At 41.3% G+C, this 17,902-nt stretch overlaps 1 protein-coding gene across 1 annotated transcript; it reads right to left on the bottom strand.

The window, feature by feature from the left end:
- Nucleotides 1–4,993: 4,993 nt before the first annotated feature.
- On the bottom strand, nucleotides 4,994–17,614 carry adgrg4b (adhesion G protein-coupled receptor G4b; the record flags this gene model as incomplete). Its single annotated transcript, XM_080845220.1, has 23 exons — nucleotides 4,994–5,151; nucleotides 5,531–5,695; nucleotides 5,837–5,938; nucleotides 6,084–6,364; nucleotides 6,587–6,686; nucleotides 6,833–7,101; nucleotides 7,867–7,988; nucleotides 8,097–8,200; nucleotides 8,283–8,430; nucleotides 8,522–8,647; nucleotides 9,020–9,160; nucleotides 9,550–9,718; nucleotides 11,472–11,676; nucleotides 12,000–12,106; nucleotides 12,871–13,000; nucleotides 13,224–13,372; nucleotides 14,030–14,091; nucleotides 14,275–14,351; nucleotides 14,459–14,527; nucleotides 15,119–15,220; nucleotides 15,366–15,514; nucleotides 16,421–16,445; nucleotides 17,029–17,614. 23 exons carry the CDS (start codon nucleotides 17,612–17,614, stop codon nucleotides 4,994–4,996), a joined length of 3,546 nt encoding a protein of 1,181 aa, XP_080701346.1.
- Nucleotides 17,615–17,902: the final 288 nt, after the last annotated feature.

Here is a 17,902-nt window from a genome sequence, read left to right as displayed (position 1 = left end):
TAAATTTCACCCTGATTTGGCCAAACACTTAACTGATTTCCACTTATATTTCATTATGTGACAGTCAGACCTAAATGCACTTCTTAAGTTTAATGTTTAAATGTGCTGCATCAAGTTTAAAGTTTAAAAGCTCTGAATGTGGGGTGCATTGAGTGGCAAAATAAATATATTAACTGACAAATGTACAGCCTCAGAAATGTTCTGCCAGCATCCTCTCTCACCTTATTAGCAGCAACAATGTAGCTTTTTGCTGGGATAATGATTTTATATTCTTCATAGCTCTCCATTATAAAGACATGTTCATCCTGACTGACGTAGGCAGCAGCACAGGATTGGTCATTTTTTGTACAGAAGAAGAGTCAAATAATGCATCAAACACGTTTATGGGAACGCGCAAAGCCTGAAGCTGAAAGCCTTGGTTAACAAAGTAAGTTGACAATCACCGTCGTGATACCAATAATCTCTGAGAGGGATTGTATCTTTAACCCTTTCTTATGTTTTGCAGTATATTTTGGAAAACAGAACAAAGTAGACCTGTAAACGGAACAAAGCACAAATGAATCCGATGAGAACTGCGTGCTGATAAATCATTTATTTTTATATGTACAAGAATCATAGAGAAAAACAAACGAAATAAGTTATTGCTTTTAATTTCAATGCTGGTCCAAAGGGCTCTTCAAAAACAGAACATGACACAGTAAATGGTAGGTTACATGTCAATCATGCTTGGATCACTCTTTTAACAAGTCTTATCCCAAACTTGGAGGCAGGGTCCACACAGAAGTCTTTGCCCAAAACTGTTGTAGCACTGGGGGAGAAACGGCAGGTTGATGTTTTAATGTCTATTTCACGTAGGGTTTTTTTTAATAGTTAATCATTACATTCCAAGACAGAAGTCAAAATTACTTCAACACAGTCAGTTGGAAAGAATGATATGTACGTTGTTGAATTATACTTACACAATGGCCGGCTTGGGGCACTTTGAATTAGTTCTTTTGGCAGACATAATTTGGCTCAGTGGAATGTTTATGTGTGTACCAATGAAGCTAAAACAACAACCCATTGGAGCTGTTTCAATTCCATAAACTAAAAGGAAGACAAAATGTGTAGATATTGTTATTCTCAAGATGCATGTCCACATGACTTATTAAGTGTTAGAACTGACATTTTCTTTTCCTGATACTGGATATACTCAAATGATTCATTCCTAACAGTGAATAAACTGACTCTACCCTCTAAACTCAGTGAACTGTGATGTAGGTACTTACTGAAAGCTTCAGAGGTGATGATCATCATCGTGATCAATCCGAGAGCCAGGCAGATGCGGGTTGTTTTCATGATGTGACAGATGAGGTCGTGGGTGAAGTCGCTTGCAGTGGTGGTTTCAAGTGGTGATTGAGGAGCTACCGTACCTCCTTTAATATTCCTCTGAGGCACAAATGGAAATTTCTGTGGCATATCTTTCCAAATAGAATAATTCACGCCTACAGCATTGTCTCAGAAAGGCACGTCACCTCCGAGTTTTTTGGGTCCTTATCTGATGGTGAGATTAAGGTGATAAAGAGCTAAAGCACCAGTTCCTGTTGCATGCACATCTTCAGAATAATACTAACCACTAAGAAAAATACACTGTTTGTTTCTGTGTGCGGTGATAGCCATCGTTTGACAACCCCCCACACTGTTGTTCAGTAGATATAAAGTAAAGTAATCTTTAAGGAGCTAATGCATTGCCTATAACATGAACAGTGGAAGTGAACATAGAAATGGTCGACCTTATGGGTTTTCTATACCAGACTCAAGCTAAATATTAAACATAGAGCTTGTATCATTCCTGTGCTAGAGTTATCAATGTATTTATTCTGATATTACATAATCAGCAGTATACATCTAGTTTTGATTGTTCTATTGTTATAGCGATATGATCCTAGACCTCTGCAGAATCTTCTTTTATAACCTCTGCAATCTGTACAGGTCAGGGACTATTTAAGTGAATATTTATTCCTACTCTTGTTTTCTGATTTCCACTCTTGTTTACTGCAGAACCTCTGTGAGTCAGATGTGAAAACATGATAAAAGTCAGTTCAACATTCGTAACAGTATATAATTAGTCATTAGCTATTCAGTTGATTTGTCATGGCAGCAATGGAAGTATATTAAAGGGATAGTTCGGGATTTTTACATGAATCTGTATGGCATCCCCATGACCAGTGTCATGCAATCACGCTGACTTACCCCCGGCAGCGTCCTGTGAGTAGAGTTCTCGTCCAGTTTTGGTCAAGCCGAAAGTAGTCCGGCAGGTTTGCTAGACCCAGCAAAATAAAAAGTTTCTCTTCCCAAAACATTATGTGTTCAAAAGAGTGATATATTTGCATCCCAAAAACATGGTAGTGGAAAAAGTCACACCTCGTTATCACTTGGCCCTATTTTCAGTATGCGCGATACTGCAACCTCACAGCTAGGGCCTACCTGTTTGATTCGCGAAAGTTTGATTCGCCAAAGTTGCCTGAGAGAAACGTCCGTCACAGGAAAACGATGAAAACTGAGACAACATTTGATAAAATTGACATAAAGCTGAGTGCAAAAAAAATGGTGAAGGCTTGCGACTATCCAGGTTGTGGCAACAAAGATGATGGTAAATCGACTCTCAGTTTTCATCGTTTTCCTGTGACGGACGTTTCTCTCAGGCAACTTTGGCGAATCAAACTTTCGCGAATCAAACAGGTAGGCCCTAGCTGTGAGGTTGCGGTATCTCGCGTACTGAAAATAGGGCCAAGTGATAACGAGGTGTGACTTTTTCCACTACCATGTTTTTGGGATGCAAATATATCACTCTTTTGAACACATAATGTTTTGGGAAGAGAAACGCTTTATTTTGCTGGGTCTAGCAAACCTGCCGGACTACTTTCGGCTTGACCAAAACTGGACGAGAACTCTGCTCACAGGACGCTGCCGGGGGTAAGTCAGCGTGATTGCATGACACTGGTCATGGGGATGCCATACAGATTCATGTCAAAAATCCTGAACTATCCCTTTAAGAGATGATTATTTGTATATTCTAAACTTTGAATCAAGCATGTTTTATTTTCAAGACACAAACAAACACATTTCAAGTTTGACAAATCTGAATTTGATAGACAAACATGTTTGACTGTACACGAATGAGTCATTGGAGATAATAGTTTTTCACTGTGTAAATTACATGGTACTATTTTTGTTTCAGAAAACAAAATCCCCCCCCACCCCACGGTGTCTGCTAATGTCATGGCTCTCCAAATCTACCACATTCAAGAAATGTCTTCTGGAAAGAGGTTCTCAGCGCATTGCTTTCCTTATCAGCATAAGTTCATCCGTCCGCAGGCACCCTGCATATGGTAAATACCCATGAGATCACAGATCTTATCACATCTGTGTCGTCTGTGAAGTGCATGCACAAAGGCTTGCCCATGCTGAACATCAGCACCAGTCTTAGGCTCTGTGAAACTACAGTCATGAACTAACAGCCATTGCCTTGTGGATTAATGTTTGGCAATTTGATGAAACACAGACTGCTGATTCAGATGATTATAAAGCATATTCTGTGGCCTTTGAGCTAGAGTATTTTGTTGTAAGGAATATCATTTTTATACCTCATGCCATACCCCTTTCGTGGACGGTCACTCAAAGAAGCTTTAAAGGAGTTGTTTAAGGCTGCTGAAAAACTGAGCTAGTAGTTGTTGCTCAGGTGTTCGCAGACCACTTGGGGTAATTTCATTACATTCATGAGATTGAATGATTGAAACCATAGACACAGAAACCAAAATGAATGAAACGATGACAATATCTTGAGGATAAATAGTTTAAAAGAGGAATCTTTTGTTGATGCTCGTTCCTGTATTGAACCCTGACAAATACAATGATACGTGGATTCTTCCCTTGTTTTCTGTTGGCATGCAAGGTCATCTATATTTCTGCAGTATTTTTGATCCTGACTAAATTCCAAATAACAATTTCCTCTTTCTGGCATATGATATGAAGTTCAAGGCAAACCGCATGTGACGACAGAGAAATCTTTAATAAGTCATGAAATTAAAATGAAGATAAAAATGGTCTGTTCTGTCATTTTGGTAACTTTCAGTAAATTCCCCAGACCACTTGTTCTCAACCCTGGCACAGACATTTGGCTGTGGTGGAAGTCATTCACGGTAAAGGCTTATTGTTCATACAAACATGAATATTAGATTATGAAATTACCATTACACATGAGAGATTGCTGTTTGTTGTTTGTTATTTCGGTAATTAATGTTAGAAGGGAATTTGGGAAATCAGCTAAATCTCAACCTCTCATTTTTAAAGGGGAATTACAGAGTTAGCGAGCTTACAGACTTCTCTTGCAAACACCAACAACAACACAGTTGGCACTAACACAACTTATCAATTGAATGACAATGGAATGGTGTGTTTACAATTACAAATGTTATACAAACTTGATACCTATGCGAGAATAGTTAAAAACCACATAATGCTGCTTTAACATTAATAATATAATGAATGTATTCTGAATGCTTAATATGAAGGCAACTGACTTGCATAGGTCCAGGGACAGTTGCATTCTACTTTGGGGCTGTCCCTTTTCAGTATGTGGGAGACCTATTCAGCACATCTCCCAATCAAGAGCACAAAGAACATTTGGGACTTTTACATTTGTGTGATTCATCGTGTTTTTCAAAATACGGTTAAGTCACTAAGGGTATAACCCAGCATTTGGGAGGGGGGAGGGGGGGTCATAACAAAGGATTACAGCAGATAGATCTGAAGAGACACTGAGTCATATCTATAGGTACCTCGTGTTTCAGATGGAAATAGAAGATAGCCTTTATTTAGTTTCAATTAGAGCTCTCACAATTATTTGGTCTTTGGACTTATAACCTATATATTTAGTAAACACCTATAATTGACACACTGCTAATAATATTTTTTTTTAATACAAAGAAAGATCTCTCCATGCTTAACGATTTCAGTTAATATCACTCTCAAGGTGAGAGCCAGCTTTTGTCAGCCAAGGGGACACCTGGTATCCTCCTGATTCCTGGGGGAGAGGTGTGTTTTTGTGGAATGAGGGAGTGTGACTCAGCTGTGCTCGGGGCAGAGCCAGCCCATTCAAACAAATCAGACCTGGAAGAAAGGGACACAGTAAGGCAGAAGGAGAGGCTGATTCCTTAAGGACACACCGAATGTCAGTTTAAAGTTATATTCAGGTTAAAATCATTCATGTAGCTTCGCACTGGTAGAGGCAAGGCGCTGACATCATTAAGGTCATGGGTTTAATCGCCATGGAATACCCATACTGATAAGAAAGATATGATACTGGAAAATATATCTGAACAAAAGGAGAACAAGTTTACAGACACGTAGAACGCCACGTCATGCTGCACCCAGTAAAGGAGGCTGGAATACAGGCTAAACATTGTCATTATTGTGTTTTTTTAGGGCTGCCATTTTAGAATCAGAGATTAAACCCCTCTAGTTCCTCTGTATGTTTCCCTTTTCTCACCTAAGTTGGGTCTCCTGATGGAGACTTCTCGCTGACTGGAGTCCGAGGAAGCAGAAGTGCTCTCAGTAGTGCTCGACTTGTTGGATCGAACAGACTTCACAGAGGGGAACTTCACTGACTGACTGGGTTTGGTCTTAGCAGGTACTGTCGCAGTTTGGCTCCATTCTGATTGAACAACAAAAGGACATGGATTTTTTTTTTACCTTACCTCTCTCCAATTCTCTTTAAGTCTGTCTATTTCTCCCTCTCTCTTTTTTAACCTCCCTTGTTCTCTGTCTCTCTCTGTGCAGTCATTGGCATTCGTACCTGAGTATTCTTGGAGCCGGAAGCGGCCGAAGCAGAGGTGGACTCTCCATTGCTTACGGACGTTTTCCTTCATTAGACAGTAGAACACAAACAAGAAGAATCCTGGAAAACATTTGTAGTTAATTCAATGAGTCTTCAATTGAACTCGATAACAGACATGCTAAAAAAAAACTGAAGTTCTGTCTCTCTGGAGAGTTTACTGACTCTTTATTAATAGTGTTTATCATTTGTCTGATTGCGTTGCCACCTTGCAGGGAGTTGAGGATGGAGAAGACGTATAGCATAGGTACTCTGACTGGCCCCCAGGCAAAGAGCACCATGACCCAGGTGAGGCCCAGGAGGAAGGTAAGACTCGCCACGCCCCGCAGGTCCTTCAGGAGGTGGCTGCGCGTGCCCGCCGGACGGTTGAAGCGCATGTTGCGCAGCTGAACCAGGACCACAAGGAAGACGGCCATGTTGCACAGCAGCACCAGGACGATGTAGCCCACCACAGACACGTAGAATGTCACGTCATCCTGCACCCAGCAGCTGAGGGAAAGAATCAGGCTCCACAGCTTTACTGTCATGATAGCGCAATATGTTTAGTCATTATGTTATTTATTTGATCCATTTAATTGGCAATTATATTTCTATGCGATTCGTTTATCTGGTGACTGGCACAAAATACTGAAATGATTTTACCTTTTCAATTTAGACTACCTCTCCTAGTGACATTGTGCCTAGCACAACATAAACACAAAATATACCTACAACATGTCATCAGATGGCTCAAGGGATGAACCGTATGGAGAACTGCCATAAACATCCCTTCTCACAATAAGAACCAGGCCACAAATAATGAGAGGAATTCCTGCATGATAGAGATATACCATCATTAATGTCATTCATATACCCATCATCGCAATGTCAATGACCATATTTCATCATAATCATGACCAGAAGCAGTAGCATTATCACCATGACCACCATCGTTACAAATCTTATCCAAGCACTCACCCCATCCCAGAGCACAGAACTTCAGGATGTAGGAGGGTACGTAGACATTGAAGACTTTCACCAGGGCGAAGTACATGTTTACTGCCTCCAGGCCCATCCAGGTAAAGGAGGCCAGTAGGAAGTAGTGCATGGTGACCGCCACGGCCCTGCAGAGGACAGAGCTACCGAACGAGGACAGCCAGGAGTTGAGCAGAAACACAAGGTTAAGTCCTTCCAGAGCTAGGGCCAGGTTCAGCAGGATCTTAGAAGGGTAGTCTCTGCGGAGCTTCCTGTTAAAATCCAAAGATAATTAACAGGGAGTTTTTCCTTGCCCCTGTTGCCATTGTGCTCTGGGCTCTGTAAAGCAACTTGAGCAGGGGCGTAGCCACGTGGTGGCCAGGGGGGGCCACGGCCACCATTGGTCAGAGAATGGCCACCCTGCAGCCCCCCCCCCCCAACCTCACAGCACAGGAAAAAATATATAAAAAATAACATGGGATTATCAATATGACATCATTAGTGTCCATAAGAAGGTTCAATCCATTGTTTATGGCTAGATGAGCCGTTAGAAAACTGCTGCTCTGAGTGATGCAGCGTGTGAGTTTTGAAATAGTAGTTTTTGACAATCAAGTACCACCCCAAACAAAAGACAGGCCAGGACTGGCCCCCCCCAGAAATAATGTCCTGGCTATGCCCCTGACCTTGAAACAATTTTATTGTTCTGGCGCTATATAAATCGAATTGAATTTTATTAAATATACACTCTTGACGGGGCCAGGCATAGCCTTTCACACTTTTTAATTTCACTACATTTTAGTTTCATAATAATCAGTTGAGATTGGAATGTATTTAGCTCTACACAGGTTCCATAACTGCAGCATGGCATGCCAACAGCATTTAGAAAAGTAGTATATTGGTTAGATATTACCAAATATTGGAGGCAAACATATTCACAAAATTGTAAGACCTAAAACCATCCCATCCCATCAAAATATATTGATTAAACACCCAAGAAACGTTCTCTGCACACCCCAACTGTGAAATCTTGCCCTTACTCAAAAGCAGTGTATGTTAACACAGTCACTCCCAAGAAGACTGATGAAACTCCACAACCAATATATGTGATGACGGTCAGGATCTTTTCATTGGTTTCATCCACAGGAGTCCTGGACAGGTCCTACAAAACAGGAAAAAATTATGGCAGGGTTAGATATCATGGGAATAATAAGCCATCATTGAAAAGTGTTGTACAGAATATACATTTACTAATGCTAAGTGTGAGCACCAGTAGGATCCCAAAGTGAGTGAGGTGATCACAGAGGCATGTAGAGTGATCAACACTGGTGTTGTGTAAATAGCATCCCGTGGGATCCCAGCCCCCAAGCCCGCCTGAAGAACAAAAGACAAACCAAATATGACACACAATTATTAACCAAATACCACAACTACAAAAAGGAGTGCTGGGCCTGACCAGATCCCTGAGAGGGTCCTTTATTCCTGTGCTGACCAGCTAGCTCCAGTGTGTACACCAAGATCTTTAAATACATCCCTGGCCCAAACTCACCATTGTTATTTTTCTTGTTGAAATTCCAAAATGCACACAATACATCCTTCTCCAGCTGCAGAAAGAAAGAAAAAAAGGAGTATGGCACGAGCCCAATGTAAGTGATGATTTTACTGTAATAACCACGGCATCATCATGCTACTCACTGGTTTGTCCTTCAGGTGGTGCAGTGTAACTGCCACATGCTGCTTCAGACCTTGAATCGGCCCTGTTGCATTGGTGACACTGGCAGACACTACAAAAGTGTTGAGTATTTTGTGTCTTTGTCCATCCTAAGGAAAAATGCCAATAGTGCATAGTATGTCAGCAACATTTTAGCTTAGGGTACAACTGATTAGGAAAGTGTGTAGCACATGAGCAGACTCTGATCCCAAATGACAAGTCTACTGCCTCAGAAGTTATGTAAATTGCACAATAACATAAATCTTAACCCTACCACAGCATATCTTTTTTTGCCCATACCCTCTGTGTTATAAAAGCATTGATGTTAATATTGCTGATATTTTTGCTTAGGAAAAAAAAGAAAGAAAAGTGAAAGATAATAAGAATCATAAGTCAGCAGGAAAAAAAACTTCTTTGTCTTTTACAGGTACACTTGGGGAAATACGTTTTTCTCCCACGGAGACTGATTTTGACTATGGCACCTCAAACAGAGCAGGGGTCCCGAAGAACTGGAACTGGACGCGGGCCTGGATGCCCTGGCCGGAGGGGAAGCTGGCCTGCAGGGATGGGGGAAGGGAGATGAACGCCACTGTGCAGTCAAAGGGATCCTGATTGACGTAAACCTGCAGCAAAAAGGGGTCCGTGTCATACGATGGCTGTGCGCAGTACAGCATATTCAATAAGCAATTCAATACGCAGTGAGCAAATTTAAAGAAAAAACTCTGGGGACAATGGTTATATAGGGGGTCAGGAGTGATAAGAGATGATGAAAGAGCTGTCATGGCGAACAAAGTCATTGATAGATGGTGCTCTCTAAAATAGCTTGAGTGTTTTTTTGGATGAATAGCAAGTACCTGTACTCACTTGGCTGAAACAACGGAAATTAAAGATTCCTTTTTTATCTTTAGAGGAAATGTGATTGGGGGTGTGAGTTCAAAGATTACCATGAATTCTGTAATTGGGTGTCCAGTCCTCTTTTTGCCACTAATCAGTACCCTTCCCTGCTGCTCACCTCTGGGTTCTGCCCCTCTGTAGCTGAGGACACCCCAAAGGTGAGGTTATGGAACTGGTCCGGGTCAACATTCACCACAGATATGGCCAGTCCAGGAGCTGCCAGAATGAAGCTTTCTCCAGAGAAGCCTGACAGTCTGTCTCCAATGCTCTCAGTAATGTATAGAATGCTGCCAGGGATGGAAACAATAGAAAAGATGTTGGGCTGTAGAACATACAAAGGCTTAATGAGTACAGGCAGATGGAAGCATAGAAGAAAAAATATAAAAATTAGAGCACAATGGCAGGTGTTGGCAAGTTGTATGTCATGCACTGCCAAACTGAGTTTATGTAATACAAATAAAAATCCAGGTACATTTTAGTGGTATACTGAGTGGTGGTGTGTGTGTGTGTGTGTGTGTGCGTGCGTACGTGCATGCGTGCCTGTGTACATGTGTGTCCTGCAGGGAAATTACAGTTTTTCACTGTTGCTAAAACCCGTTTTTCAAAACAGTAACGTCTTTCTCAAAACTGCACACAGAAAATTGAAAACCTCACACACAAAATGCTAAACCTGACACTCCCTTTGCAAGATGACTCTTTGCTATCAAATCTCTTAACTGTTCACAAAATGGAACTCGTGTTTTCATTTGGTACACACAGCCATATTTTCAAAACACACACACATACATTCATTTAGTACACACAACTAAACATTAGCTGCACATTATTTGTATTTTGCAGGACTGAAAGAGAACCACACTGTGGAGGAAGAAAACACACTTTCAATATTTTTTGAAAGCAAAGTAGCATTTTCCAGGAGATATAAAGGGTTTTGCATTTTCAGTTAGTTGCTTTGGGATTTGTGTTTAGAGTTTTGAGAACGAGGCATGCTTTCAAAAAATGTGTGTAAGCAATTGAGAAAAACTATAAGCATTTTGTATACAATTTTATGTCAATACAATCTGGTGGAACAGGAGACTGAAATTGTAAATATGGGTTGTGAGAACAACGGTATTGCTGTTTTATGTTTGACTATGATAAATGTAGGCCTACACTGATACATATTACAAAAGGAGAAAGGGCTCAATGAGTTATTGTCATTCATATGGTGTGTTTCGATGATTGTGTTTTCAATTTTGCACTTCTGTGTGCTGTAAATGCTTGGTAGTGTGCAGCTAATGTTTAGTTGTGTGTACTAAATGAATGTATGTGTGTGTGTTTTGAAAATATGGCTGTGTGTACCAAATGAAAACACGAGTTCCATTTTGTGAACAGTTAAGAGATTTGATAGCAAAGAGTCATCTTGCAAAGGGAGTGTCAGGTTTAGCATTTTGTGTGTGAGGTTTTCAATTTTCTGTGTGCAGTTTTGAGAAAGACGTTACTGTTTTGAAAAACGGGTTTTAGCAACAGTGAAAAACTGTATATTGATATGCAGTATTACAGTACACAAGGCAAACAGATTTCGTACTTGTTCTCCATCCTGAAGGTTCTAATGAAAAACCATGAAAACATGGTCTACCACAGCGGCCCAAATCTCATTAGAGATGACCATTCTCCTTCTTCTTTCTCCTGATCCTCCTTCTTCACCTTGTCCTCATTCTCTTCCTCCTCCTTGTCCTCCTCTTCCTTCTCTCTGTCCTCCTACTCTTCAACCTCCTACTCCTCCTCCTTCTTGGCTTCCTGGCTTGCAGGTTGAGGCTTTGAGATTTTACTTGAAAATTGTGTGCAACAACAGAACTTTGTGTACACTGTTTTGACAACAACGTGATGTGTAATTGACATCAGTGTGTTCACAAGGAAAATCGGACTCTAATGTAGATAAGGGAATCTTAAGTATTTCCCACTTGGGGCGAGCGATTGATACATGACGTGAAGGTTGTGCAGATTGTGCCGAATTTTCGCTTTTTACTTCTTAACAATAGTGAAAAACTGTAAACAAACTTGTTTGTGACGGGCTGGAAGTTGCTGTCAGACTCTAGGATATCTGAGAGGATCTCCACAATGACTTTGCCCAAAGCTGGAGTCACTGTGGAGACGTTCACCACCGCACTCAGCTTGTTCAGTATGGTGACAAGTTCCTGGTCATTCAGACCTGTGTGGTTACTCAGCAGGCATCCTATCATGACCAGCACATCCTCTGCATTTTCTAGAGGGAACATCAACACATGTACCATCAGTGGTTGGGGAACAAAAAAAGATGGGGAAACATTTTAAGTTTGACATTAATAATGACAGGAAAATGCACTTTAATAATGACTTTGAAGGTAAGAACAGAACATGTTGTCATTTCTGTATCACTGATCACAAAGGTTATGGTAAGTGATAATTTAATGGTGTTATGTCTGTGTGCGTGTTTGTGTGTGTGTGCGTGTGTGTGTGTGTGTGAGCATATGTGTGCTTGGGTTTATAATCTCCATCCACGGATCATGCTAGAGAGTAGCTAACGGTGAATGTGTAGCTGGTCTTTACCTGCAGTAACCTCTATATCATCTAGGTCTGGGATGGTTGTCACCACATATGGGCACTGCTGTAGATCGGCTGGGACCCAGCGGGCTTTGTTATTTGAGGCCAGCAAGCTGAAAACAGAGGGAGAAAATACACACTTGCAAGGTAGAATGCTAAATATTAGAACATTCGTTAGAAATTAGAACATAATTTGGAAAATTATAATAGGGGTATCTACTATGGCCATGGTACAGATCCCTGTTTTGTATGACTGGGGAAAAAAGGAATGTGCCATTCTCGAAAAGGACACAAGTGTGTCTACAGTAGCCTATATGATTTGACAAACAGAATCAGCAGCTCTGAATCAACACAATCCAAGAGCTCATATCAGTTGACGATAACAAGGCATATTTGCGCTCTCCCTTATTTCCGCCAATAATGTGTTTGCCTTTGCTTAAATAGGCGATAAAATGTCATCCATTATTGATAACCATTAATTACCCTCTAACTAATGAGGAATGAATTTCCCTCAGTACTCAACAAACAGCCGTATAGGAGGAAGGGGTCATAAAATGCTATCTTAGGCACAGTGTGAGGCGCCATCTTGTCAGAGACATCAGGCATACTCCACAGGTAATAATGCTATAATGCCGTAATTGTTTCCACAAGCATTCTTTGTGACATGCACTTGTCTGATTAGTGGCAGGATAAAGATAGCTATGACTGACCAAGTCACTGAAAACTTCAGAGAAACAGCCCAAGCAGTAGCCCTATGGTGTGACCAAGACAGCTAAACGTTTAGGGAAGGGGCAAGTCACGTAACTTATTGGTAATTCATCTAATGTGTCACCCTCTTGTATAGATTTGATCTTCTTCTTATGCAAAGTCAACCCACCACTGCCTTCGTGCAGTCCGGCTGGGGTCTCCCTCACAGGGGAGTGATGCTACATGCTGGGCGCTAGTCTTAGGCCACACAAACAGGCCTTGTCTGCTCTGGTGCCGCTGCCACAGACACTGACCTGGCACTGGATAAGGGAGAGGAAGAGATTTAAAGCAATACATTCATCAAAACTAAATACAAAATAAATGTAGCCAAGGATATGCTGTCTTAGACGAAGACAACTGTAAGGGTCAATGGCTTTTTTATAAAAAACATGGACATATTTTATAAATAGGAGATAATGTCTTGTCTTTAGCTAAATATTTGACTGTAAATGGTAACTCGCTAATTTGCCACATAAGACTCACTTATATGAGAGACTAGGATTTCTTCAGGCCTGGAATCAAGGATAACAGGACCATCTAAGTAGGGAACCTCCAAAGAGTTCCGGATCTGGTCTATAGTCTGCTGTATGGTGCAGGATGTTGTCGCTTGGACTTGGAACACGGAGGTGTGACTGTGAATAAAGTCAATAGTAGAGGCCATTTTGAATCAAAGATATCTCATACATGAACATGGAGTATGTGTATAGTATAAGGTCGTGAATCTCTGTCAGGAGTGGAGTTCATTCCCATTTTACCTTGTCTGAGTAGAGAGAGGTGACTGCAAAGATGAAATATCAGAGGTTGGTTTCAGGCAACAAAAAAAGACATAATTCTAATAAATAATTCAAGTGTGTTTTAGGCAGGCTATCTCATGTTTTGTAGGTCATAATAAACAATAGATGACTGCATGCTTGAAAAACTGAACTATTAAACTTGCTACACTCACCCGCCCTGATTCATTTGATCTGTTCCGAATAGGAGTCAAACTAGCACACACAACATGAGGCAAACACAATGTTAGATTTTATTTTTCAGTTACTTTGTGAAGTTCATTTATCGATCATGAATAAATGACACAATCAACTTCTAAATGAGATCATGCATGTCATGTGTTATACACTCAGGAGAGCTGTTGCTTCATCATACAAGTCTGACCAACTACTAGCTGAAATGTAAAATAGATCAGTAGGGCACTGGTACTAGTAGATAACAGAACATGTATCAGAACATCTGTCAGGGTCAAAAGATAATGGTTGTGTTCCTGTGTGGTAACTTCAAAAAGGACTGACCTCTTCCCTAAAAACTGGAAGTTCAACACAGACATCTTCTCCTTGGACAAAGTTTCAATGATCTGCAAGGAGATAATAATAAGATGAGACCAGGCCATTTGTATAGCATGAAACCATCAACTGCCAATGGAAACTAGCCTTTTAGCTATAATTGGGTGCATTCACATTTTAATGTTCATGAATGTACACTGTCCCTCTTGATCAAATAAATACATTGATTGATTGATCAAAACCGCACGTAATACCCAAGCTTTTATCTTCTGCTCTGGATTCATGGATGATCCTGTGAGTGTGACGGTCAGATTCACCCTGAAGAAACTCTCTGTAGGACAAGAGCAGAATTACCCATTTACATTATAGAATTATGTTAAAGTCATATTGCCTTAATAAAGTCCGGTAAAATCCTGCGCAGTGACGCAGACCACCCACCTGAGACAGTCCCCTCAGTAGAGAGGCTGAGAGATGGGACGGTGCGAGCTGATGAGTCTGTGAGTCGATCTGGATCATTGAAATGAAATATGATTGAGCACAAGAGTTGATAGAATATTGATTGTTTTTCATTGACGATGTTTAAACGACGACGTTTTTCTGCTCTTTTTACCCTGCCTATTAACTTTGGTTTATGTTTTGTTGAAGCAGGCGCACATAAACGTTATTGTTGGACTAGAACATAGACTCAAACAGAGACTAGTGTGTGGTCTTCGATATGGCCTAGAAATGGTTTTCCAATATTGCACCACCTTTTAATACATGACATTTACCAGAGGGAGAACCTTCCGTGACGATAGATAGAGCTAAGGTCAAAGTTGTTACTAGAGTAGAGGACGGCAATGAGCCTGAGTTAGAGCCTGTGACAATAGCAGGGGGATTGGGAGGAAATGTCCCTGAAAGTGACAGATTAATGTCTTGCAAAAAGTCTGGAAAGAACAGGACTGTATTTAGCTATCTTTAGAAACCGGCTTTCCAGGAAATCAATTGTCAAGAGGCAATAAAGCTGACAAGAACACATAATAGTATTTACAGTCAGGCATTAAATAATTTAGAATCCTTTTTTTTGTATCCTTTTTGCCTTTTTAAAGGCTACCTTACCCGTTGTAGAGGCTGTGGTTGACACTGTCAAAGCTGGGTTAGTTGAGAAAGATGAAGTTGTGGCTACAATTGGAGGTTCTAGGGTGACCACTGGAAGTGACTCTAGAAGACACAATCACAAGACCCAGAATCAACTAGTGCAGTTCTATAACTACTTTAATAAATACCCTCTTCTAGATAAAGATTAGTATTGAATGTGTATTTAATGTTTGTCCATGATGACTCAGCAGTCGGTAGCTCTACCTACCCACAGGGCTGACATAGATGGAGCTGTTGACTGGGGTCAGCAGAAGGTCACCATCAGGATACTGGACTTTCAACAGCCTTGTCACCTGTTGTTGGACCGAGCTGACGTCAGCACCAGGGATCACATTCAGGTACACAGAGCACTTGAACCTTTGGAGATCAAAGAAGAGGTTGTGTTTTATAAAGTTTGCAATCTATATAATTACAGTTTTGTGCGCACACATGTGTGTGAATGTGTGTGTGCGTGCTTGATTGTGTGTGTGTGTGTGTGTGTGTGTGTGTGTGTGTGTGTGTGTGTGTGTGTGTGTGTGTGTGTGTGTGTGTGAGTGTATGTATGTCTGTCAGTCTGTGTGTGTGTGTGTGTGTGTGTGTGTGTGTGTGTGTGTGTGTGTGTGTGTGTGTATGTGTGTAAAAGACAGGGGCAGAGATCACGCTTACGGGTTTACTGTTGGTGTAACCTTTCCAGCCTGCTGAAGATAAACATTTTAAAATGCATGCCTTGAGAAACATTTACAAGTTGTTATAATAATAGTGAGATTGATGAGAAGGTATTTCAAGGACACATTAAATGCACCCTTTGTATACTGTGATGTGGTAGAAAAATGACAATTACCATCAGAACTGTGTTTTGTCTGTTGAGGTAAAGAAAAGAGGTCCAATTAATTAAACTGTTTAAATGTGTGTTAATTATTTACTATGCTAATTCATTATGGTAGACACACAGCCACATCTCAGACAGAAAAACATTGTGAAACATACAGTGAGATGAATATAGCCAAGCTCATCCTTAAATACTGCAACTCTTATTGACTGCAATGGAAAAACTTCTTATGCATTACCTCACTAATGTGGAGACCAACACTGTATGAATATACATATTGGGTGGTAGAACCTCCCTTACCTGTAAAATATGTTAAAAGCAAAGGTATTTATGGCAGCTCCTGAAATTGATAATTTATTTGATTAATGTCATAAATGAAATCAAGGTTTTATGCTTTTACCCATTTATGGACCAGATCTCTGGCTTGATATTCAATAGTCTCTTGTGTATCCCACCGCTGAATGGTGATATCAATCTGAACTGCATACAACGACCACACTTCAGCAGAATAAAAGAAGGAGAGTAGTTAAGTGTCAACTGTATCGTGGCAGATACCGTATTGGAAAAAAACACGGCCAGCTTTTTAAAATGTCTGCAAACACTTGTTTGTCAAACGGTCATAAGCATTGTGGCCTTATAGTCAGGGGCAGACTGGGGTAAAAAAGTGGCCCGGGAGCAGTGGCGTAACATAGTTTCATGTTTGTAACTGCCGCCTCCCCCTGCGCACATATTCTGCCAATAACACTTGAAACTGTGAACTTGTTAGGGTGGATCACTAGCCGCTGTCACGCCCCCTCCCCCTGCGCACATATTCCGCCTTCAGACTATTTAGATTGACATAAATATGTTTATGGCCAACGACTACGGGCCCCCAAGACCCACGGGCCCAGGTGCAATTGCCATATAGTTACGCCCCTGAGGTGGGTCGGTATTGGACCGGCCCAAACCCTGTTGGCCAACCAGGGATTTCCCTGGTATCCCTGATGGCCAGTCCGCCCCTGCGTATAGTTTTGCTCACACGGAATGTTGGTTACCATACCTACTGTATGGAATATGAACTCACCACACAGAAGATTGGCGTCATCAACAGGGGCACATCCGCGAGTGATCCAGTCCTCAGCATCCCACCTCACCACATCCCCATCAACACAGTGCTTGAGCTGGCTGGCTGGAAGTTCTTCACTCCACATGCGGAAGAGTGTCAAGTAGCCCTGGAAGTCAGTCCCCGTCACGGCATGTATCTCATTGTTGTGGATGAAATGTGACGCGCCCAGAGTCAGGTAGCCATCTGAAGCTATGTTGCGGTTGGACCGGGTCAGGGGTTCTTTTTTGCTGTGGATCTCGACGGTGTTGCCGTTTATGTAGAGACGCGGCGACAGTCGGATTTCAACCCAGGTTATGCAGACAGAGTACCAGACATTGAGGTTTATTGAAAATGTAGTGCTCCACCTTGTGCCAAAAAGCCAGAGGAAAAGGTGTCTATCGATCCCCTCTAGGCTAATATCCACATGGCTTTGATCAGGATGGCTGTACATGAACACAGTCCACTGTGAAGTGGTGGTGGATCTCTGAAGGTCCACACACACACTTAGTTCCTTTAAGGGCGGTATGGAGCGTGCCAGCTGCCAGTAGGTGCAATTAAATCTCATGAAATCCACCTTCTTTCCCCATAAGCTCTCACTGGTGGGATCTAGTAGGAAGAATCCATGGTGGTCAGAAAGACTGCACGATCACAGATTCTAAAGCATTAATCTTTATGACTACATTGATATATTTATGTAGTATGACATGCAAGGCCTAACCGATAGGATGGATATGAGGTAAAGCTACTGTAATCATCATGCATACAACTGCACCTGAAGACATGAGCAACAGAGAAATTAAACTGCAGTATAAAGGTATTTGTACCTGCATATATAAGAGAGGCGCCATTTAGT

This window comes from Sprattus sprattus, assembly GCF_963457725.1.
Source record: "Sprattus sprattus genome assembly, chromosome: 1".
Lineage (NCBI taxonomy): Eukaryota > Metazoa > Chordata > Actinopteri > Clupeiformes > Clupeidae > Sprattus > Sprattus sprattus.
The sequence above is the reverse complement of the archived record's forward strand: the minus strand, read 5'-3'. Positions and strand labels throughout refer to the sequence as shown.